This window comes from Acanthopagrus latus, chromosome 15, assembly GCF_904848185.1.
Source record: "Acanthopagrus latus isolate v.2019 chromosome 15, fAcaLat1.1, whole genome shotgun sequence".
NCBI classification, from domain to species: Eukaryota; Metazoa; Chordata; class Actinopteri; order Spariformes; family Sparidae; genus Acanthopagrus; species Acanthopagrus latus.
In genome coordinates this window covers 28,458,377-28,481,309 of record NC_051053.1, presented here as the reverse complement: position 1 = coordinate 28,481,309, position 22,933 = coordinate 28,458,377, and the positions used below count along the sequence as shown (strand labels likewise).

At 44.9% G+C, this 22,933-nt stretch overlaps 4 protein-coding genes across 7 annotated transcripts in view; 2 read left to right on the top strand and 2 right to left on the bottom strand.

Moving 5' to 3' along the window:
- ninl (ninein-like) overlaps nucleotides 1–9,693 on the bottom strand; it is a 31,496-nt gene extending 21,803 nt beyond the window's left edge. For both annotated transcript variants that reach the window (XM_037123647.1, XM_037123646.1), the window contains exons 1-4: nucleotides 9,555–9,693; nucleotides 6,145–6,358; nucleotides 5,910–6,006; nucleotides 4,147–4,349 (exon numbers count right to left, since the gene is read on the bottom strand). In XM_037123647.1, coding sequence (XP_036979542.1) covers nucleotides 4,147–4,349; nucleotides 5,910–6,006; nucleotides 6,145–6,327 — 483 coding nt within the window. In that variant the 5' untranslated portion in view covers nucleotides 6,328–6,358; nucleotides 9,555–9,693. The remainder of the gene's footprint in view (nucleotides 1–4,146; nucleotides 4,350–5,909; nucleotides 6,007–6,144; nucleotides 6,359–9,554) is intronic.
- Nucleotides 9,593–15,466, top strand: aifm2 (apoptosis inducing factor mitochondria associated 2). Of its 2 annotated transcripts, none has more exons than XM_037123659.1 (10): nucleotides 9,593–9,732; nucleotides 12,040–12,217; nucleotides 12,908–13,084; nucleotides 13,628–13,743; nucleotides 13,832–13,951; nucleotides 14,074–14,166; nucleotides 14,285–14,393; nucleotides 14,483–14,635; nucleotides 14,880–15,080; nucleotides 15,180–15,466. In XM_037123659.1, the coding sequence occupies exons 3-10, from the start codon at nucleotides 12,910–12,912 to the stop codon at nucleotides 15,329–15,331; spliced, it is 1,119 nt and encodes a 372-aa protein (XP_036979554.1). In that variant the 5' UTR covers nucleotides 9,593–9,732; nucleotides 12,040–12,217; nucleotides 12,908–12,909; the 3' UTR covers nucleotides 15,332–15,466. The 2 variants fall into 2 exon arrangements, with proteins under 2 accessions (XP_036979554.1, XP_036979553.1); XM_037123658.1 differs by having other exon boundaries at nucleotides 9,646–9,785.
- A 507-nt stretch (nucleotides 15,467–15,973) lies between these two features.
- Nucleotides 15,974–20,690, bottom strand: elovl6l (ELOVL family member 6, elongation of long chain fatty acids like). The gene is made up of 4 exons (XM_037123660.1): nucleotides 20,480–20,690; nucleotides 18,898–19,029; nucleotides 17,850–18,001; nucleotides 15,974–17,540 (listed from the first exon to the last, which is right to left on the bottom strand). Exons 1-4 carry the CDS (start codon nucleotides 20,587–20,589, stop codon nucleotides 17,116–17,118), a joined length of 819 nt encoding a protein of 272 aa, XP_036979555.1. The 5' UTR covers nucleotides 20,590–20,690; the 3' UTR covers nucleotides 15,974–17,115.
- Nucleotides 20,691–21,737: 1,047 nt separating this feature from the next.
- Nucleotides 21,738–22,933, top strand: part of psda (pleckstrin and Sec7 domain containing a) — a 46,284-nt gene continuing 45,088 nt past the window's right edge. For both annotated transcript variants that reach the window (XM_037123605.1, XM_037123604.1), the window contains exon 1: nucleotides 21,738–22,152. The gene's annotated coding sequence lies outside the window, so the exon portion shown is untranslated. The remainder of the gene's footprint in view (nucleotides 22,153–22,933) is intronic.

Below are 22,933 nucleotides of genomic sequence, written 5' to 3'. Positions count from 1 at the left end.
AATGCCAACAAACCAAACAGTGATCACAAGGAATTCCTGAGCGGTCGTTACTTCTGCTAGACTGAACATATTGTGTGTGTGTGTGTGTGTGTGTGTGTGTGTGTGTGTGTGTGTGTGTGTGTGTGTGTGTGTTCAGTGTATAGAGCCCAGTTGTCACGCTAAAGAGCTTAGCATGTTGAAGCTGCCTCTGTGGGAAAGTGAACCTGTGACTTTTCTCTCACAGCAGATTTTCTTAAATTAACATAAAGGATTAAAATCACTCAGCAGGTGCTGGAGGAAGTAATCAGATACTCTAGAAGTACTCATGGCACACTGTACAAGTACTCTGTTATGAAAAAGTTCTGTTCTGTTCTGCTCCTTCAACAGGCTGTGATCACCATCACCATCACCATCATCGTCTCCTGACACTGCCACTGGGAGGCTGTGTAACTGTGTGTAGTGCTGGTGTGTATCTCTGCTCTGTGTGTAGTGCTGGTGTGTATCTCTGCTCTGTGTGTAGTGCTGGTGTGTATCTCTGCTCTGTGTGTAGTGCTGGTGTGTAGTGCTGGTGTGTATCTCTGCTCTGTGTGTAGTGTGTAGTGCTGGTGTGTATCTCTGCTCTGTGTGTAGTGCTGGTGTGTATCTCTGCTCTGTGTGTAGTGCTGGTGTGTATCTCTGCTCTGTGTGTAGTGTGTAGTGCTGGTGTGTATCTCTGCTCTGTGTGTAGTGCTGGTGTGTATCTCTGCTCGGTGTGTAGTGTGTAGTGCTGGTGTGTATCTCTGCTCTGTGTGTAGTGTGTAGTGCTGGTGTGTATCTCTGCTCGGTGTGTAGTGTGTAGTGCTGGTGTGTATCTCTGCTCGGTGTGTAGTGTGTAGTGCTGGTGTGTATCTCTGCTCGGTGTGTAGTGCTGGTGTGTATCTCTGCTCGGTGTGAGGTCAGTGATGTAAGAAAAGAAGGTTTAAACTGCTGTGAAAAATTCAGCAGCAGCAGATAAATTATTAAGCTGCTGCAGCATCGAGCACAGTTAGTCTACGTGTGTCACACTGTGTTCAGCTGCTCACACACACACACGCACACACACACACACACAGTCTGTCCTGCAGTCCGAGCCTGATGTGTGTTTGGATTTAGTCTGAACTGTTTTAAAAGCAGCACCACATCTGTTGTCTGTCACACAGCCTGTTTTAACATGAACAGTTATGAAACTGTTTCTTTAGCAGCAGTTTAATCAGACGATGCATCAAGATGCACTTTGCATTCAGATCGTTAACAGCTGAATCTTAATGGAACTGGATCGTAACTCCTCTGACCACTGAGGCAGAGACTTGCTGTAACTGATGTTTATGAGAATTGAATTATGATAATTGTGTAATACAATTTACTGTGATATTTTCTCAGATGGTTCTGGTTCTGTGAAACCTTTCTCACTACCTGTGTGATGTCATCAGGAGGGACACGGTTCTGTCTGGAAGCCGGTACAGCACATCGTGCCACGATAAACTGTCTGTGTTGAGTCGAGAGAAACCAGAAGGGAGTCCACTGTCAGTGGAATCATCATATTTTAGTATTTAGTATTTTTCTGTGTCACTGTGCTCAGATCAGTTCAGGGGCAACAGCACAACAGGCTATAAACTTCAGACTGAGTCTCAGAGCGACTACAGACCACAAGAGAAGGCCGAAGGTCAGAGGGCAGCATGACGCTCTGCTGCTCTGCTGACGCTGTTCCATCCACTCGTCTGTCAGCAGGAACTGGATCAGAACAATTAAAGGATCCACCCTGTAGTCAGCCAGAGATCTGACTGTGGACCAAACGCTGGACAGACAGACGCTGCCATGAAAACAACCACAACCTCCCTCAGCAGACAGCATCTGTGTGTGTGTGTGTGTGTGTGTCTCAGCCCTTTATGTAAGTGACTAAATGCTGCAAAATGTGAAGTATTTAAGGATTTCAGCAACCGAATGAGATCCAGTGTGAGGGCTGGGCGAGAGACCCCGACAGGCAGCAGAGAGAGAGTCTGTGTGATGTAACAGCAGAAACACTGCAGACTGTAAAACATCACTGATCGTCTGTAACGAGCTGAGATCAAACAATCCTTCATCACAACAATTAATGCAAATTCAACTTACTGTTAAAATACCTGCACGACTCAAACATATGAGAAAAAATCATGATCAAAAATCATTTAAAATCAAGTCTCCATATTTAAAAACATTGTTTCCCTGCAGCTCGTCTTCTCAGGTTGCATCAGCTCCACCGACATAATAAAGCCACAATCATCTTTGATGCTAAAAATAATTGTTCTGTTCATGGAGTCTATTCAGAAAGCAAATTAACTTTAATTAATATAACAACAACAACACGTTCAGACAAAAAATAGTCCCAATATTCCTAATTTATCCAATTGTGTGTCAGTAATCAATGTTTGAGTAAACAGAAGTATCAGATTGATATTGAAGGACTCAGATCAGTTTCATTTATACCCATGAACCACTGATGATGATGATGATGATGAAGAGGAGTCTGTTTTTAGGAACATGGATGCAGCAGCGGAGCTCAAACAGCAGCTCAGCAGCTTCTTTTCCTCAAAAACAGAAGTGAAAACTGTCCCGCAGAAACACTCTGATGCATCTCTGATCCACGGCCAGACCAGCACGCAGCGTCTGCCAGCAGCCACATTCCTCACAATCCCACTTCCTGAAAAACCTCCAACGCCCCCAAAACCACCAAACCTCCCCCAGCCGACTCCCCCCCCCTCCCTCCTCCCCCCTCAGGTATTCGCAGAGAAACTGCAGCCGAGCAGCAGAATCACAGCACGTCTGGATATCTGAGCCCGACCTCACCCAGCAGCACAAAGACACACAATGAGCTTCATTCACACAAAGACACAGTTAACAGGAAGAAGAAGGTCTGAATGTTCTCTGACAGGCAGCAGTAGAGAGGTCAGAGGTCACGGCATCATGAAGGCAACAAACTGTGGCGAACACAGAAACATGATGACAGTTTCTGCAGGTTTTCTATGTGAAACTGTGAGAAGTCAGAGTCACTGAGTGTGTGAATCAGTCTGAACATGAAGTTAAACTCAGCAAAGGAACTCGATTCAAACCAGTGATTTACTGAACCAGGTTGTAACTAAACAAATGACTTTAATGTGTAAATCTGTAACTTGGAAACATCTGCAGCTCCGTCCAATCAAGAGCAATCAGCTGTGTAAACAGGAAGTCAGCGTGGCATCACAAGCTAGCTGAACGTCCAAAACAGATTTAGACTCAAAGATAAATCTTCGAAATGTTACAGTTTGATTTCTGTCTGCAGATGTGAAGAAATCTGTGTTCACACAGTTTATAATGACTAATATAGTCAAATGTAACGAACATAATGTTTCATAAATAATCATATAAAACAGGTTTCAGGTCAGATAAGTCGAGCATATTCAAATATTACCTCTCTGAACGGGTCAGATATTAGCATGCTAATGTTCGCATGGTCAGTCAGCTACACAACAGTTCTGCCTGCAGTTAGCGGCTGTAAATATTCAGTTACAAATGATCTCAACGTGAGAACTCGATTCTGAGCTGGAACTGTTTTAATTTAGTTTTAATTTAGTCGTGACACAACTGAACATAATAAACTGTGACAGCAGCTTAAAGTGAAGAACAGCTGCTGCAGCCACAGCTGGAGTAAAATGTGATCCTTTATTTTATTTATCATTTTTATTGTTATTATTTCTAAAGCACCTTTCATACATAAAACATAGCACACACAATTATTAAACCTCTGAACCTGTCCACCACCAAATGCAGCAATACCACCTTTTATGGAACAACATTTCCCACAATCCCACAGACCATCGCAGGTTAAAGGTCATGAGCTGGACAGAACGAGGAGGATCAGTTTGTTCAGATATTTTTACACAGAGACAATGAGGCAGAAATGACCGAGGGAGCTGCAGGTTTGGTTGAGACGATCCATAACACAAAAACAAACTTTAACATTCCATGTTTCTGTGACTGCAGAAGAACAGAGCCAAGACGATAAAGAAGTGTCAGCTACATTTCATGTATCGTTTTTTAAAGTTAAACCTCCCGAGACGAGAATCTTTTCTTCCTCAGGAGCAACAACAAGAATGTTTCTGTAGATTAAAAAGAGACATGAAGTGACCGTCTCACCTCCACACTCTCCAGAGACGTTGACCGTCTCAGTTTGGCCCTGCGGACGCCAGACGGTGACGAGTCCGTGGCTTCGGTTCTGGACTGCGGCGAGTCCTCCGAGTCGCAGGTCAGTGCCGCGTCAGGTTTACTGTCAGGACGAGAGCGACGGCCGTAACGCTTCGTCCCCTTTACGAACTTTGGCTTCACCTCCTCTGGAACAACTGGAGGGAGAAAGACAAGAATCTGTTAGACAGTCAGACAGACAGTCAGACAGACAGGTTGTATGTAGGTCAGTGAAGCTGTAGAGTCACTGTGGACTCTGAGCCAGAACCAAGAAGCAAATTAAAGGCTGGAGCCAGAATGTGTCACAGAGGAATCTTCTGCAGCAGCAGCAGGACTTTAAACGGACTGAGACCAGAACACAGCTCGGTCTGACGGACTGAGACCAGAACACAGCTCGCTCTGACGGACTGAGACCAGAACACAGCTCGCTCTGACGGACTGAGACCAGAACACAGCTCGGTCTGACGGACTGAGACCAGAACACAGCTCGCTCTGACGGACTGAGACCAGAACACAGCTCGGTCTGACGGACTGAGACCAGAACACAGCTCGCTCTGACGGACTGAGACCAGAACACAGCTCGCTCTGACGGACTGAGACCAGAACACAGCTCGCTCTGACGGACTGAGACCAGAACACAGCTCGGTCTGACGGACTGAGACCAGAACACAGCTCGCTCTGACGGACTGAGACCAGAACACAGCTCGCTCTGACGGACTGAGACCAGAACACAGCTCGCTCTGACGGACTGAGACCAGAACACAGCTCGGTCTGACGGACTGAGACCAGAACACAGCTCGCTCTGACGGACTGAGACCAGAACACAGCTCGGTCTGACGGACTGAGACCAGAACACAGCTCGCTCTGACGGACTGAGACCAGAACACAGCTCGCTCTGACGGACTGAGACCAGAACACAGCTCGCTCTGACGGACTGAGACCAGAACACAGCTCGGTCTGACGGACTGAGGCGTTATGAGATCACAGACTGTTGTTTTAAAGCAGATTCTAACTGCAGCGTTTACTTTTTCATCACATTTCGAACAACATTTATGAATCACTGACACAACAAAACGTCCCTGAAGGCACCAACACAAGCAGAATTTTAAACAGCCCCTTTCTTTAGACAAAAATAAAAGTAAAGAGACTAAAACTGATCCGAAGGAAAACTAAACCTGATTGGCTGAAAAGTAAAAAGTCCATGTTTGTTAGGCGGATCAACGCAGATCCACCAGAACTGATCAAATGTTTGTTAACGTCTGCTCCATCACCAAAAACTACATTTTACTGGCAGAGGGTGGAGCTCACGCACACACACACACACACACACAGATACATAAATAGCTTCAGTACAGTGTAATAAGCACTCCACCTCCATCATGTACACAGCTCTGCCACCACAACCAGCCAGGCCATCATACTGCTGACATACATATGGTACAGCACCAGCAAGTACTGTACACACTATACCTAAATATACAGTTTCTCCGTGAACAAAGGGATTAAATAGTAGATAGATTAAGTCTTATTATATATTCTGATTCATCTTGGACTGTAAAACTACCACACTGAACACTGTCTGACTTCCTGTCTGAGCCTCTCAGCCCTGCTGAAGACGTAAATCTGTAAAAACTTCAGTGGTGGATTCATCTTTTGTTCATGTGTGACAGCAGGACGGTGTGTGTGTGTGTGTGTGTGTGTGTGTGTATGTGTCTCACCTGGCTCCAGGTAGCTGCTGTCATCCTCTGATGTGCTTAAGTCCAGAGAGCGAGACAGAACGGCCACGAAGCCTTCTTTAAACTCCTCAAAGTTCACCTGAGGGAGGAACACACGCAGCAGCTCCACTACATTTATCTGACGTCTTCAGTTCCTAGTTACTTTACTGTGTGTGTGTGTGTGTGTGTGTGTGTGTGTGTGTGTGTGTGTGTGTGTGTGTGTGTGTGTGTGTGTTACCCTGGCGTATGGCCTCTCTCCCAGCAGTGTGTCCAGCAGCAGAGGCAGGTGAGCATCCAGCTGCAGTTTTCGGCACAGCGCCGTCAGCTCGTCTCGGTCCAGGAAGCCGGTGGCCGTGGTGTCGCAGCTGTCGAACTCGGCCCTCAGCTGGGCGACGTAGCGACTTTGCTCCACCTCCTCCATCACTTCACATCACGCTACAATACCAACACATCTGGAGAGGAAGAAAACCGAGAGGTATCAGCAAGGAACAGGACTGAGTTCGTGAGATGAGTTGAGATTCAGGCTGCGATAAACAATTATTCTCATTATCGATTAATCTGCTGAGTTCTTTCTTCATCTATAAAACGTCAGAGTCATGTAAACTTCTCATCACATCATCTGCATTTTATTTCTGCAGCAGCGCCTTCGTAACCAAACCATTACTGCACATCACATGAGCACAACGTCACAGGTTTGATATCCACTCAGCATGTCCACTCAATCTGTCCAGTGAAGCATGAAAACACCAACATCTCATCTCTGATGTCTTCTTTTATCAGACAAACAGGCCAAAACCCAAAGACTCAGAACCAGCTGGAACCAGACAGTGTTCAAGTCCGTTATCCAGACAGTCCACAGATAATTCTGACTTCTTCTTTCTTTCACAGTGACTGAATGATGACTTGTTGTCTGACTTCCTCTCTGCATCACCTGAGCAACAACACAACAAACTCACCTTCCACCAAGTCTGACCGACTTCAGTCTATAAATCAATCATACAGAAGGAAACAACATACATGATGTTACTGACTCTAGTTTTAGTACAAAGATGGTTCAGTGTACTGATGAGTTGAGATAAACAGTAAACATGCAGAGATCTGAACCACAGCCGTCGTCTAATGACCCTCCTGTGGGAACAGAAAGTCTCCGTCTCTTCTTCCTCACCAGAAACCAACCAATCATGTCTGAGATGTCTGAAATATTTGCTGCTATCAGAGTGCAGCAGCGACTCAGTGGTCTGTGAGTGAAGGAGTCAGAGAGTCTGCAGGATGAAGACAGGAAGCACAAAGTCTCAGTGATTAAAGGAGGGCCGAGTCTCCACAGAGCCGAGGAGCTGAACTCAGATCAGCCTCTGCTCCTCTTACATAATCACTCATCTGTGCTCCGCTTATCTCTCTGCCTGCTGTTTCATCACCATCATCATCATTATCATCATCATCATCATCATCATCATAAACAAATCTTTCCCTCCACATCTTAAACTTCTTACACAACAGTATTTTCTTGTTTTACAATATAAGACTTGCTCCTTGGTGGCGGAGCACCGCGGGTGGATGAGATCCGCCCGGAGTACCTGAAGTCTCTGGATGTTGTGGGGCTGTCTTGGCTGACACGTCTCTGCAGCATCACGTGGCAGTCGGGGACAGTGCCTCTGGACTGGCAGACCGGGATGGTGGTACCTCTAGTCAAAAAGGGGGACCGGAGGGTGTGTTCCAAGTATCAGGGGATCTCACTCCTCAGCCTCCCTGGGAAAGTCTACTCCAGGGTACTGGAGAGGAGAATTCGGCCGATAGTCGAACCTCAGATCCAGGAGGAACAATGCGGTTTTCGTCCGGGCCCCGGAACACTGGACCGGCTCCATACCCTCCGCAGGGTGCTCGAGGGTTCATGGGAGTTTGCCCAACCAGTCCACATGTGTTTTGTGGACTTGGAGAAGGCATTCGACCGTGTCCCTCGTGGCATTCTGTGGGAGCTGCTCCAAGAGTACGGGGTCGGGGGCCCCCTGTTAAGGGCCGTACGGTCCCTGTACGAGCGGAGCAGGAGCTTGGTTCGCATTGCCGGCAGTAAGTCGGACCTGTTCCCGGTGCATGTTGGACTCCGGCAGGGCTGCCCTTTGTCACCGGTTCTGTTCATTATTTTCATGGACAGAATTTCTAGGCGCAGCCACGGGCCGGAGGGGATCTGGTTCGGGATCTGGTTCGGGAGGATTTCATCTCTGCTTTTCGCGGATGATGTGGTCTTGTTGGCTCCTTCGGGCCGGGACCTCCAGCATGTCCTGGGGCGGTTTGCAGCCGAGTGTGAAGCGGCTGGGATGAGAATCAGCACCTCCAAGTCCGAGGCCATGGTTCTCGACCGGAAAAAGGTGGCTTGTCCCCTCCAGGTTGGGGGAGAGCTACTGCCTCAGGTGGAGGAGTTTAAGTATCTTGGGGTCTTGTTCACGAGTGAGGGAAGGATGGAGCGTGAGACTAACAGGCGGATCGGTGCGGCGGCCGCAGTAATGCGGTCGTTGTACCTGTCTGTCGTGGTGAAGAGAGAGCTGAGTCGAAAGGCAAAGCTCTCGGTTTACCGGTCAATCTACGTTCCTACCCTCACCTATGGTCATGAACTTTGGGTCATGACCGAAGGAATAAGATCCCGGATACAAGCGGCTGAAATGAGTTTCCTCCGCAGGGTGGCGGGGCGCTCCCTTAGAGATAGGGTGAGGAGCTCTGTCACCCGGGAGGAGCTCGGAGTAGAGCCGCTGCTCCTCCACATCGAGAGGAGCTGGAGGAAGTGTCCGGGGTGAGGGAGGTCTGGGTGTCCCTGCTCAGCCAGCTGCCCCGACGACCCGGTCGGATAAGCAGAAGATAATGGATGGATGGACAATATAAGACTTGTATCTTTTCAGATTTTCACATTTCTTCCATTAGAGATGCAGCAGTTGGTGTTTTTTTCAGCCAATTGTAATATTGAACAGCTAAAATAAATAACCAGTAATATTCTACTCTAGAAGAATACATAGAATTGTGAGCAGAAGAGGTTTGACTTGATCCTCCATTTTTTCTTCTTCGTCTCCTTCTTCTCTTTCTTTTTCATCTTTTTTTTCTTATTCTTTCTCATGAACTTCTCCTTCTTCTTCTTCTTCTGGTGTAAAATAACTGAGTACCTTCAGGAGTATTCGTACTTTCCTTGAGTAATTCCTTTCAATGTACTTCCACTGCGTTACAGTACAAAGAGAAATATTGTACATTTTACTCCACTACATTCATCTGATACCATCACTGATACATCCTATTTCATATTCAGAGTAATTATACAATATTTAATCTACAAATAAATTACCATGTATTAAAATAAAGTGATGAACGCATCAAGGCATCAATAATTATAATCTATAAACACGTCACAGTGTAAACACGTTACAGGCTGGTAACGCCTCCGTGAGTCTCGCGAGCTGATGCCGCCTCACCATGGGAACGGAGCCGCGGGAACAAAAGGCTCGCGGCGGAACGAGAACAACGAAAAAAAGAGAAAAACTGACGAATTGAAGTGAGCTCGTGCTCATTCAGACCACCGGAGCTGCCCTGGGACCCACGGAAACTTCCCGGTAACGTAACGGTACCGGACAGAAGTAACAGTCAGTCAGTTAGCTAACGTTAGTTTCTTACCGCGGGAAAGTTCTGTCCTCCTCCTCCTCCTCCTCCTCTTCCTGCTCCGGGCCGCTCCGGTTCGTCTTCACGGCTCCTCCATGAATGTTTCCAGGAGCTCGGTCCGCCGTTAACCCGCCGACATGAACGAGAGTAACGGAGCAGGCTGGCACCGACCGACAACCGGCTGAAGCCCCCGGTAACACACAGACGCACTTCCGGTCAAACCTTTCACAATAAACGGCGTAAAACGTACGTGAACTGCTCAGGACGTTTCCAGTGTAAAATAAGTTTGGTTTTATACATTTTATAAAAATATAAGTTTTTATGTTTCTATGACTAAGCCCACCTCTGACATTTGGTTAAAGAGCAAATTATTCCATGGTTAAAATATTTTCTTTTTAATAACTGTAATTTGGTGTTAATTAGAGATCAATAAAGATATTGACCTGCTCTATTCTGTAACTGTTTGATAGAGTGCTATCTTGGCCAGGTGTTAAATAAAGATTTTATGAAGTATATATATATATATATATATATATATATATATATATATATATATATATATATATATATATATATATATATATATATATTCATGAATCTTAAAGTTAGTATAGTTAATTTCTCCAGTATAATATGCATTAATTATTAATTATTTTTTTGTTTATGTGTTTGTTTAAGATAAATGTATCTGACCTGCTGCTGCTGTAACTAGCAGCTCACGTAAAGGTCAGAACATACACACTAAAATATGTTTTTACTTTAGGAAGCAACTGAATTAAATCACTTCACTAGTACTGTATGAACTAAAGCTGTGTCCCTGTAATTACACACAAAACAGTCATATTTTTCCATTATTCTAACAAATACATGAGAAGACAAGACATGAGTAATATCTTAACTTTTATTTACATTAAAAGATAAACCAATAATCTTTATGGCATTCTAAATATTATGTTTGTATTAAGAAAGAGTTATTCTAAATTGTCCATAGGTGTGAATGAGAGTGTGGTTGTTCGTCTCTATGTGTGGCCCTGCGATGGACTGGCGACCTGTCCAGGGTGTCCCCTGCCTTCGCCCTAAGTCAGCTGGGATAGGCTCCAGCCCCCCCGCGACCCTGCAGAGGATTAAGCGGCGTACATATAATGTGTACAGATGATGGATGGATGGATTAAGAAAGAGCAGATCTTAATCTTATTTAAGTGTAGAAGATGATGTGGTTTTATTTTGAATATACTCCTCACTTCCGGTCTCCGTGTGTCTGTGTGACGTGTTGTCACTCAGAGAGTGAAGCGGTGAATACAGCTGCAGTGAGGAGACGAGCCGCTGGAGGGCGCTGCTGCTCAGTCACTGTCACCATGTTTACTGCAGGTCGTGTACCTGCACAGGTGGATAACTCATGTTAATTGTGTACAAGATTATGTTCATAGGTATATAGGAGTTTATTTTATTCTATTTTATTTCTTACCTTTTAAATATATTGTTTTGGTTTTTTTTACTATTGTTATTGTTTTTTTGTACTGATAAAACAGACATCAATGATTCTACTAACAGCAACTGCATCAGAAATGTTGTTCGATCAGTTAACAGCAGAGATAAACAATCAGCTGACAGGTACCAGACATTTATCACTTTTTAAAACAAAAATGACCATAAATTAACAGGTTACGGCTTCGGATGCAGTCCGGATGTGAATGCTCGATGTTTTAAGTCTTCAGCAATAAATTGAGAATCTGTGTGGTTTGGACTGTTGATTAGAATAAACAGGACGTTCACACACAGGATTTAATTGACCACAGCAAAACAAAGCTGATGTTGATGATGTGTTGACCTGACGAGGAGTGTGTGGAGTCTCCTGCAGGTGGAGGTGGTTTCAGTAATGAAACACACTGATTATCAGAAGCCTACACGCTCCACAGTGTCTGCCTCTGAGATGTCCTGCAGTACAAATAGTTATATTACAGTTTAATAACAGTTTTATAACAGTTTAATAACATCATAAAACAGTTATAAAGTTTTATAACAGTGATGTGAGATAAACTAATGCTGAGTCAGCTGGCTCTCACAGGACTGATCTGTTCTGATAGATATGATTGATGATGATGACATCATCATGTCTTCTAAATGGTTTTAAATTGGTTTTAAATAGTTGAAGTCAAAATGATCATAATATCTGTTTTCCACATGTGGTGTCTGACATTTAATTTCTAAGATATGTGAACACCTCACATCACAGGTGAAATGCTGAAGGAAGATAAAAGACTAAAAGTGATTATTTTAAACTATGATTATAAATAAGTGATGTAAGTCATCGAGCGGGCGGAGACGGTTTCATTGCAGTTTTTATTCCATATTAACACGTTGTGATCACTTGTTTTTCTTCACTTTTAATTATTCTGTGTTTCACTGGTTTGTTTTTCAACAAACTGTCACTTTAATGAGTTTAATCAGATTTTAATGGTGGAACGAAACTTTCATCAAAGAGTTTTCATTTTTCCTACAGCTGGAAGGCAGCAGACGAGTCCGCCCCGCCCCCTCGTATAAAACTGAGCTGTGATTGGTGGAGAGCTCGTGTCACCAGAGAAGGAGGAAGCCTGAGCAGAGACTGGAGCTGCGAGTCAACCACAGGATTCAAAAGACGTGCAGACGATTAATTAATCAAAAGTTTCTACCTGCAGCAGGTGAGTTCACTTCCTGTTTGTGTTGTTAGACACGTGACTACCGACTGACGTCACACTGAGGGTCACTGCTGTTATGTTGACGCAACAGGACACAATGAGGAGGACTGTGTGTGTGTGTGTGTGTGTGTGTTTGCTGCTGCAGAAGGTTAATTTGAACTCCTTATAAACTTTTATTTGCAGCAATGCATCATGGTCTATAAGATCATCACATTAATGATTTGAGTCAAACGGAACCAGGCCTCATTAAAGTGTAGATCTGTTGTTGTGTAACATCTGACGTCACTGACAGTTCAGCGTCATCATGAGAGGGAGCTATCTGATTATGCTAAGCTAACTGGTTTGATTCAGTCGAGTTGTCAGTGGTGGTCTTCTGATATGAGACATATGAAACTGTTATTAGATTATATCACAGAAAAAGACATTTGAAGTCATTTATCATCATGTATTGATAAAGTTTTCATGTAAACACGTCTTTGTTTTATAATCTATCTACAGATTGTAGAACGCTGCAGATTAAATTAGATTAAATTCTTCGTTTTAAATGTTATCAGCTCCAAAACATCTTTGTCAGCCAATAGAATCACTCCGTTGGTGTCTGTGGCCGGGTAGTTTACAGTTAGTGGAAAAAAATCAAAAATGAAAAACAAAATGTGATAGTGTGTGTGTGTGTGTGTGTGTGTGTCCACACAGAGATGGGTGGTCAGGCGTCGTCAGTAGAGGGCGTCCATGTGGTCGTTGTCGGCGGCGGGTTCGGCGGCATCGCGGCGGCGCAGCAGCTGAAGTCTCGAGGACTCAGTTTCACTCTGATCGACATGAGAGACGCTTTTCATCACAACGTGGCGGCGCTGCGAGCGTCTGTTCTGCCCGGTGACACAAACTGCTGACACTAACATTTCAGTTTGTCTGATGATAATCTCTTTGTAAAGTTTTATTGGTATTTCTTGGAAGTTTTACTTTTATTTCCTTGAATTTTGTTTTTTTAATTTATTATTTTTATTTTTGTGTTTTAATCCAACTTTATTTAATATTTTTGATTAGTTGTTTCATAAGATTCACATTTCTTTCTGTGATCATTTAATTTTACATTATTTATTTTTCTTTTTCAAATATTTAGTTTGTTTCTGTTCCAGTCAGTTTCTTGACATTTAAAATGTTAAGTGATTTTTCTGACATGTTTCTGAATATTTCATAGATCTGTTGAAGTTACTGTTGTCATCTTTGATACACAAGACGTTAAAAATAAAATGAAAAAAAATAATTAAAGAAATTTTTGAAATTGTCAAAATGAAAGTGATTATTATTATAATGTTTATAGTAAATGTAATAAAAGAGATTATGATCTGTTTTGCTGACAGTCCAGTCTTGCTAACAGACTGTGACCTCTGACCTTTGACCCGGGTCGCCCTGCAGGCTTCGCCAGGAGGACCTTCATCCCGTACGCTGAGACGTTTGGAGACAGTTTTGTTCAAGGTCGAGTGGAGCGGGTCGACACCGACACACAGACGGTGGTCCTGCAGGGAGGGAGGGTGAGACGGCACCAAGCCTTTCTTCTCGTCTGCAACAGAACTGTGAACAGTGGAGATCGTCACTGTCCCGTTTGTTCCTCTGCTGCAGGAGATCCAGTTCTCCCACCTCATCCTGTGTACTGGTACTGACGGAGCGTTCCCCGGGAAGTTCAACACCGTGGCGTCCTATCAGACCGCCGTCGAAAAGTACGACGACTTCATCCAGCAGGTAGGACGACGAGACGAGCACCGAGAGTTCTGCTGAGGTCCACCGGCATACATCTAACCTGTGTGTGTGTGTGTGTGTGTGTGTGTGTGTGTGTGTGTGTGTGTGTGTGTGTGTGTGTTCAGGTCCAGGCTGCAGACTCAGTGTTGGTGGTTGGAGGAGGGTCGACCGGCGTGGAGATGGCTGCTGAGATCAAGACGGAGTATCCAGACAAGAAGGTGACGACAGACTGAACTCAGTTCTCCATCATGTTCTCCATCATGTTCTCCATCATGTTCTCCATCATGTTCTCCATCATGTTCTCCATCATGTGTTTTATGTTTTTCTCGTGGTCAGGTGGTTCTGATCCACTCCAGAATCGCGCTGGCCGACCCGGAGCTGCTTCCTGCCGTCAGACAGCAGGCCAAAGAGGTTCTGCTGCAGAAAGGAGTTGAGCTGCTGCTGGGTACGATCGCCTCCATTATACCTGCAGACATGTGTTCGGCTCTGACCCGGTTCTGTCTGGGCTCTGAATTAACCTGCTGTGTGTTTCAGGTCAGAAGGTGTCGAACCTGTCGGACCTGCAGCTGAACGTGACCCGGAGGAACACGGAGGTCACCACCGATAAAGGAGACACACTGAACACAGACCTGATCGTCTGCTGCACCGGACTGAAGGTCAACTGTGCTGCCTACGAGTCCAGCTTCTGTACGCACACACACGCGCGCACACACGCGCACACACGCGCACACCTGTCCTCTGGCGCCACCTTCAGCACAAAAATCAACTGTCAATCACACCTTCAGCCAACAGATGGTTTGTTGTTTACATAGAAACGGCTGTCTGTGATTGGTCCAGAAATGTATTGTGGGTAAACATCTTCAACCCAGGAGGTCAAAGGTCAGATGAATTGATCAATCAGTTATTGATCATTGATCTGTGTGTCTGACAGCCGGCTCTCTGGCTGCTAACGGAGCTCTGAAGGTGAACGATCACCTGCAGGTCAACGGTTTCACCAACGTGTTCGCCGTGGGCGACTGTGCCGACGTCAATGAGCCCAAGATGGCGTATCACGCTGGACTGCATGCTGCTGTCGCCGTTAGCAACATCGCCAACAGTCTGAGCGGGAAGAAGTTGACCTCATATCACACAGGTACACACACACACACACACACACACACACACACACACACACACACACACCCCTACCTGCCCATGTTACTGGTTGACTGATGGTGTTTCTGGTTGCTAGGTAACGTCACCATGCTGCTGGCGATGGGCCGGGACGACGGCGTGGGTCAGTTTAACGGGTGGCAGTTGCCTCGTTTCCTCGTCACTCTGGGGAAGAGTCGAGATCTGCTGGTGTGGAAGAGCTGGAGGGAGATGGAGCAGAAACAACCCTGACACACACACACACACACACACACACACACACACACACCCTGATTGATGAGGCAGCTCAGCAATCAGATTTCAGATTCGCAGCTCTGAACACACGAACATTCAAATAAAGAGACAACTCGATCCAGATCGATAACATTTCGTGATGTTCGTGACGTTTCTGTCGTCATCGAGGTTTTTATCAGGAAGCTGAGTCGATGTCATCATCTCCTTCTCGATCCATGTTGTGGTGCGTTCAGGCGTCGTCCTCCAGCAGCAGCCCTCACACCATCGACCCTGAACACAACATTCAGGTTTACTCCAGATTTGTGCTCGGTGCCAAGACAACTGGTGCCTTAATCCGTTTGATACCAACTTAAAAAAAAAAAGTGATTCATGTTGTTAATAGACGTCACTGTGATGTCATACTGACACCACTCTGTTTATTACTGCTGCGGGTCTGGTCTGACCCGTCCGATGGTTGGAACATGTAGACGAGATGTGGAATGTTTCAGTGTGGAGATTCTATCTGAAAGCATCAGTGAAGAGTTTAGAGCTGAAAATGTGAGATTTAATGTTCCAACGTTAATTTTAGAAAGTATGAGAGAAATCAGAATCATGAATGGAAGGAAAGAATTAATGACCAATAAGAAGATGAAGCTCAGATGTATAAAACACATTCTTTATTATATTTTCACAAACAGTAAAACAGGTTGATGTGAACTAATTCAACAACAGCAGAATCATAATGAGTTCAGTGTGTTCATACAGGAAACCATCATCATCATCATCATCATCATCATCATCACTTCTTAATTTCACCATCACACACTGAAACCAAACAGACGAGCAGCTGCAAGAACAAACGTACAAAATGTTAAATATTCACCAGGTGATTTAAATAAAGTCACAACATGTAGCGGAACAAAGTGTTGGAGACGCTCCGGCTGCCGAGCAGCTGCCATCATACGTCACATCAATAATACACAGAAAGAGTTTCTGTCTCAGCTGGAAGTTTATGAACAGACGACTGATAAAAACCTGAACTGAAACTGCTCTCTGCTTTTCATCTTGGAAACTTCACACATTTGACTGTTGTAGAAAACTTTGGTGCAGATTTAAACCAAACACAAAATATTTCCTGTTTTCTTCAGACAGTTAGACATCTTTTACAATCCATCCAAAGAATGTGAAGATAAAAGTGTTCAGCTGTAAATATCTGAGTGAATCAAACCTCAACAAGTGAAATACTGATGCACCTCTGAAAGCTGGATGAACAGCAGCGTCACCTCAGGTCAGTCTGAACCTCCACACATCTGAAACATGAAGAGCTCGACAGGCTCAAGTCTTTAAATCACCTCATGTGAAGAGAAAACAAAGAAACGCCGTCTGTTAACCAAACAAACAGTCTCTGCTGCAGCATCTCCGCCTCCTGATTGGCTCCTCAGCGACATGAATGGAGGTGTGTGTGCAGGTGAAACCAGTGAAACCAGTTCAGCGATGAGCAACAAGCTGCTGGAATGTGATGCTGAGACAAACTGATGAGCTGATGAACACGTGGACTGAAAACACTGAACCAACTGATAAAACCTTTTTTAACCTGAACAATAAATAAAAATTAACATGTGTGTTAGAACTGATCATCAGCTGATCGACTGGGCTGAAGAGGTTCCTGAGAAAAAGGCACATGTCGTTCTGTTTGTCCTGAACCATGAAAACATTTAAATATTAAAGCCTCTGTTAAATGTAGCAGCTTCAGTCTCAGTCAGAGGACGACAAATCTCCCACAATCCCCTGCAGGGGCCTCTCTACTCAGTCTTGTTGGTCTTGCTCTGGCGCCGCAGGTACGTCTGGTAGAAGAAGTTGGAGAAGAGCAGCAGGTAGCTGAGGTACATGAGCGCCGCCCAGGTGATGTTGTCGAGTCGTGATGGACAGTCGCCGTGCTGCATCCAGCGGTACACCAGCCAGCTCACCGCCACGCCCATCCCCATCTGAGCGATCTGCGCGCTGGTGATGAGCACAGCGAAGGGCCGCGGCACCCGCAGGCCGGCGGCACGCGCCGCGTAGTAGCTGTACATGAGCGCGTGCACGGTGTAGTTCATGGTCATGAACCAGCCGCCACCAGCCACCATGTCTTTGTAGGAGTACCAGGAGTACAGCAGCACGGTGATGTGGTGGTACCAGTGCAGGAAGAGCAGCTTCTGCTTCCTCAGCACGATGAACGCCGTGTCACCTGAAGGACGAGAACCAGGGTTCATTAGTGACATCAGACAGGTAAAGGTGTAGAATAATCATCATCAGTGCTTCGCTTTACTTTTGATTTCATTTTATTTTGAAGGATGATTGCATGTTCTTTTGACTTCTGATCTTTGTTTACAACAGAAACATGAAGGCTGAAGTTAAAATCTTTGACACGATTCACAGCGAAGAAAATAAAATCTTCAGTGTTTATAACAACAGAGAGGTTCTCCTGCTGGTCAGCTGCAGGCTGGTTTGTATGTGGATCACATTTTAAATAAATCAAGTATAAATAGAAACTGACCGAGCTCTGGAGCTTTGCTCAGGACGAAGGCGTACGCCCAGAACTTGCTGACGGGTCCGTTGTAGAAGCTCTGGTCACAGATGGAGCGTCTGAAGCCGCTGCTGCTCAGGATGTGAAACATGTAGCTGCCCGTCCTCAGCGCGCCGATGATGCTGCACAGAAAACCACAGAAGAAGAAAGGCTGTCAGACACCTGTTCACCATCAACAGCTGACCAACGTTTTCTTTTACCCAGCTGAGCTCAGGAGAAGAAGACGGAGAGACAACACAACTGAACTACACATCCAGTTACCTTAAATATGAGAAAAACAGCAGAACAAGATGACCGTGACCGCTCAGGTGCTCTTGGTCCAGCAGGTCAGTATCTAGTTTCCCTGTTCTAAAAAGGACCTGAATGCAACACGAGTCTGAGATGTCCTACAGAGGCCACCGTACAGAGGGTAACCTGATCAAACCGGATCAGGACAAACATTTTATTTTTACATCAGAGAAGTGAACATTTCCATTTAGTGTCAAAAACCAGAACCGTCTTCAGCGCTCACTGATCCGATCCAACCAGGGTGCTGTTTGATCTGCCAGGTCAGCAGAAATCCACCAATCAGAGACGTCTCTTCACTGACCTGCTGCTGAAACAACCTGACATCAGATCACTTCGAGTCCAGCGGTTCAGAGCAGCTTCAGTGTTGATGAAGGAGACAAAACAAACACACCTGAGCTGTGATTATCTGCACCTGTGACAGCTCGTCACCACGGAAACCAGGAGTCAAACCAGAATCTCCTGTTCGATCGGAACCTCTCGAGTGGTGTTCTGTGACACTAGGAGCGACTCAGTCAGTGTGGACATTTGTGACTCAAACTCTCGACTTTACTTCCTGTCTGATAGACTGCACAGGGTGGACAGAATAACAGAAACAGCTCAGCCGTGACCCGTCTGGTTTCAGGTCCAAACTGTCGGCTAACTTAGTAACTGATGACACCAGGTTAGTAGTCTGTCAGCAGGTCAAGTCAGTATGACGCTGTGACAGTTTGTGTTTCAGGTGCATTGTTACCTGAAGAGAGCGAGGCTGAGCGACCAGAGGACGAGCGGCCGCCGCAGGTTCATCTTCGCTCGAGGCTTCATGAAGTGCTGACCGCCAAACACCAGGGCGGCGTACAGAGCGCTGACCACAAAGGACTTACTCCTGCAGGACCAAACACACAGACAGACAGGTCAAGACGTCATCTTCATCTTCATCATCATCATCAGTTCCATTTGCTGTGAATAAAAAATCTCAACTAAATTAGCCTAAAATAAAACGAGAACAGTGTTAGCTTCGACGTTAGCCTGCTGGGGAAGCCAACACTGTTTTTGTTATATATCAAAGAACAAATAATTGATTGAGAAAATAATCTGCAGATTACCTGATAATGGACAAATAATTATTTGCTGTTCAAATCACTAAAGTTTCTGTAATTTAAATATTAAATTGATCAAATTAAACTGATGGCGGGCTCCTGACTGAACTGGGCTCACACTCATGTATTAATTATTAACTGTCGCCTAGCAACAACCACATCTGTCGGTTCAGCAGGTGTGCAGTCAGACTACAGCCTGAGACACACCTGTCAGTCTCACCTGTCAGTGTCGTCAGCCCACATCACGTGTGACTCTTTATTATTTACATCATTATAAAATAATAATAATACTCTTATCATGACTGATGTTAGTTGTTAAATATGTGACGTGGTTTTATAGCGACAGAGATTTAATATCATTTATATAGAAACACCATGTGACTGTAAAGTTTTCCACGACAGTTTCCGGTACATACTTCAACACTTCATCATCTCCGCGGGTGGAGGCTTTGAACTGGAAAACCCGGATTTAAACTACACAAACAGCTCAGTGTGACGTCACAGTTCCGGTGACACACCTGTAATCCACCTGTAGCCTCCACATTTATACAACACTGACATTACTCACATTCCTTTCAGCGCGTTATAAATCTGAGAATACCTCGTGTCACTCCTCAAAGCTGTACACTTAAAGCTCCATCAAATCCCGTTCACAGATTATTCAATTTAAGGTTCTCTCTTCTCTCTACTTGTGTCAACCATCTTACAACATAAGTTCATTTGGTTTCTGAATAAGTCACATCAGCTCCTTTGTTCGGCATGAACAGAATACACTGTATGTGTTTATTTATGTTAATTCAACGGATCCATTAGATAAGTGAATGGCTCATCTCTGTGTCCTCTGCCGCCCCCCACGCTTCTGATCGCTCTCTGAGGAGCAGATTTAGTATCGAGCAAACCGGTTAAAGTGACTGAAACATGAATGGGTCTGTGCCGAAAGACTGGACCTCACTTAGTCCGAAACTGTATTCATACACATTTTAAACAGCCGGCACCTTTAACAACAACACGGCATTTTATAACGTGGTGGATATTTTAACGGAATTCGGACCGTCAGTTAATCGGGATATTTCTAATCATCCCGACAGGATGGTGAGATGGACACAGTCAGCAGGAGACGGTGGATCACAGTAAAGGTTTTTAACGTTGGAATCAAAGCTCCGACTCACACACACATACACACACACACACACACACACACACACACACACACACACACACAGTTTGTTCGCTCACCAGTTCGCCTGCATCCACTCGATCGCTCCTCTCTCGTCGAAGCGTCGCTCGAAGCTGTACTCAGCCAGCGGCAGGACGAAGTCCGTCCGGTTCAGCAGCAGCACGTCCATCTGTGGTACCGGTCAGAATATGAAGTCAGAGGACAGCAGTGTCTCCTCCGCGTCTCCTCCCGCAGTCTGTCGACTCGCCTGCTTCCGTCCTAATTAAAGCCTATTAGCAGGGGGCGGGGCTTCAGGAGTCACCTGTTGGCGGCTGGTCGTTTATATAACAGGTTTGTTCTCATGTTCACTGTGATGCTGTTTGTTTCTGTACTGCAGATTAATAGAAGACATTCACAACAATAAATATAAATGTAGTGCAGAATGAAAACAGAGAGGTGGACATGATTCAGAGGATTCACGTCCGGAACACCTTCTGATCTTTGTAGAGAATAAATCTGACACACAAACTCAATGTCCAAGAAAATCAAAGAAAATATTCACCGTCATAAAAAACACAACAACACAAAATATATCTGTATTCTATTTTTTTTTCTTGTCTTTGGCAGCTTTAGTTTAAGCTCTGGTCCCACTGCTGGTCCCAGTCCAACATAAACGCATCATTGTGGGTCTGATTAGTAACTCCTTTAATACTGGTAATAGAGTACTTTTACAGGTGGACAGAACTTGCTGCCACCTGCTGGTCACGACCCGAAACTGCACCTGAACACAAAGGTCGGATTCTGTAGCTGTGGCAGCAAGATGTTCACACTGAACCTGGATCAGTTCATATCAAACAGTTTATCTAAGTCCTGCCATGACAAATGTATTGATAAATATAAAAGTTAAAATCACCTGTAAAGACTTATTCTTACTGAAAGACTCTTTTACAAGTGTTTGAATAATTAGATCGTTATCTTAATAATATTTTAATAAACTACAAACAGACATATTATTATTATCAAAATTATTAAAACACATTCTCCCAAAATAATCTTTATTTTCAACAAATCAACAAACATGTGCTGTAATTAATCACAAGATAAACTACAGCTGTAACTGGACAATTTAAAGGATTAAATCAGTATTAAACAATTATTAATATTCTAATTCTTTAACATAAAAACACATTGCAATATTACAATATTCGACAATACAATACAATACAATATTATATTTATATACACACAGTGTGATATTACAACAGTGAAGAGACACACCTCGTGTGTGTGTGTGTGTGTGTGTGTGTGTGTGTGTGTGTGTGTGTGTGTCTCTACACGCCTCGCTGTTGTGTTTGAGTCTTCCGGTTGGTCCGGTCTGACGTCTCCTTACGTCGCCGTTACGTCACCCAGACGATGCGGAAGTCGAAGTCACCGTGGAGAAGGTAAACTAATGTCAAGCATCCGCCTGGAAATCAGAAAAAGCTCCAGAAGAGACGAAGAAGAGCCGAAGAGGAGGCTGAGCCCGGCGGACCTTCAGCCCCAGCTGCACTCTCACCCGCCGGCATGTAGCGTAACTTAGCTAGTCGTTACTCCGTCAGTTACCCGTAACATCTGCCTGCTCCGCGGTCGTTACCGACACCGTTACCGTCAAATGGACCCACCGGGTGACTCAGAGTCCACGTCGGTGCTGCTGCGGTGCTGCACGGGTCACTAGAACGCTGCAAGCGGCACCACATCCCGCTCTCTCCTGACGGTAAGTGACAGACATGCGGACCTCCTTTGACAAACATCTAATTTTAACATTTCTTTTGATATTACCTAAAGTATACAAATACCTGAACAGAGCTGATGGTCTTTTCCGGTTTACTAGCATCACTTCGTGAATTCGGCTCACATATTACCCCAACAAACAGCCGTTTCTGTTAGTAAAAGCTCTACTTTCACAACCCTCCATCTGTTAACGATTGTCCTTTCAAAATTACGGTCCACCCTGCTGAGCGGTGCCAGCAGCAGAGCGAGTCTCTTGGAAAGTCGACATTTGAGCGAAAGCAGGGCTTCTGGGTCGATTATAAACACGCCGTTTTGAAAAGCATTGCTGTTTGATTTATAAAAGGTTGAAAGGTTCGTATGAGAAGCTGTTTTTTGTGGAGAAAAACTGAGAAGAGCGTTAAACTGGCACATTTCTGAAAGGAGTTCAGGCGTGAAGCGAGTCCCGAGAACAGCGGGTGTCGGAGCATGAAAACGCGTCAGAAACGGGTCTTTTTATCGAACCTAAGCCTCTTTACTGTTGAATAAAGTGCGTGTGATCGTGTTTAATGTCTGTATGTTAGTTTTCTGGGTCAAACTGCGAAGATAAGTGATGAAACGGCCTGAAATGAACCGAGTCCTCCGGGATCAGGGATGAGGAAGGTCGAGCAGCCTTTAAAATGTCAGTGATCGGGTCACAGCATCAGTGCTGACGGCTGACGTCACATGGTCGTGCTGGTGTAATGGTGATGGATCACACTGTGTCACAGGACAACAGCCTGTGAGAA

What these genes read in the sequence shown, in the direction of transcription:
- aifm2 (XM_037123659.1), top strand. Translation starts at nt 12,910, where the DNA reads ATGGGTGGTCAGGCGTCGTCAGTAGAGGGCGTCCATGTGGTCGTTGTC. An exon ending in TGGTCCTGCAGGGAGGGAGG is followed by an intron (nt 13,744 to 13,831) that starts GTGAGACGGCAC and finishes CCTCTGCTGCAG; the next exon opens with GAGATCCAGTTCTCCCACCT. An exon ending in GTTGACCTCATATCACACAG is followed by an intron (nt 15,081 to 15,179) that starts GTACACACACAC and finishes TCTGGTTGCTAG; the next exon opens with GTAACGTCACCATGCTGCTG.
- elovl6l (XM_037123660.1), bottom strand. Translation starts at nt 20,589, where the DNA reads ATGGACGTGCTGCTGCTGAACCGGACGGACTTCGTCCTGCCGCTGGCT. An exon ending in GAGTGGATGCAGGCGAACTG is followed by an intron (nt 19,030 to 20,479) that starts GTGAGCGAACAA and finishes TTGGTCCTGCAG; the next exon opens with GAGTAAGTCCTTTGTGGTCA. An exon ending in GAGCAAAGCTCCAGAGCTCG is followed by an intron (nt 17,541 to 17,849) that starts GTCAGTTTCTAT and finishes CTCGTCCTTCAG; the next exon opens with GTGACACGGCGTTCATCGTG.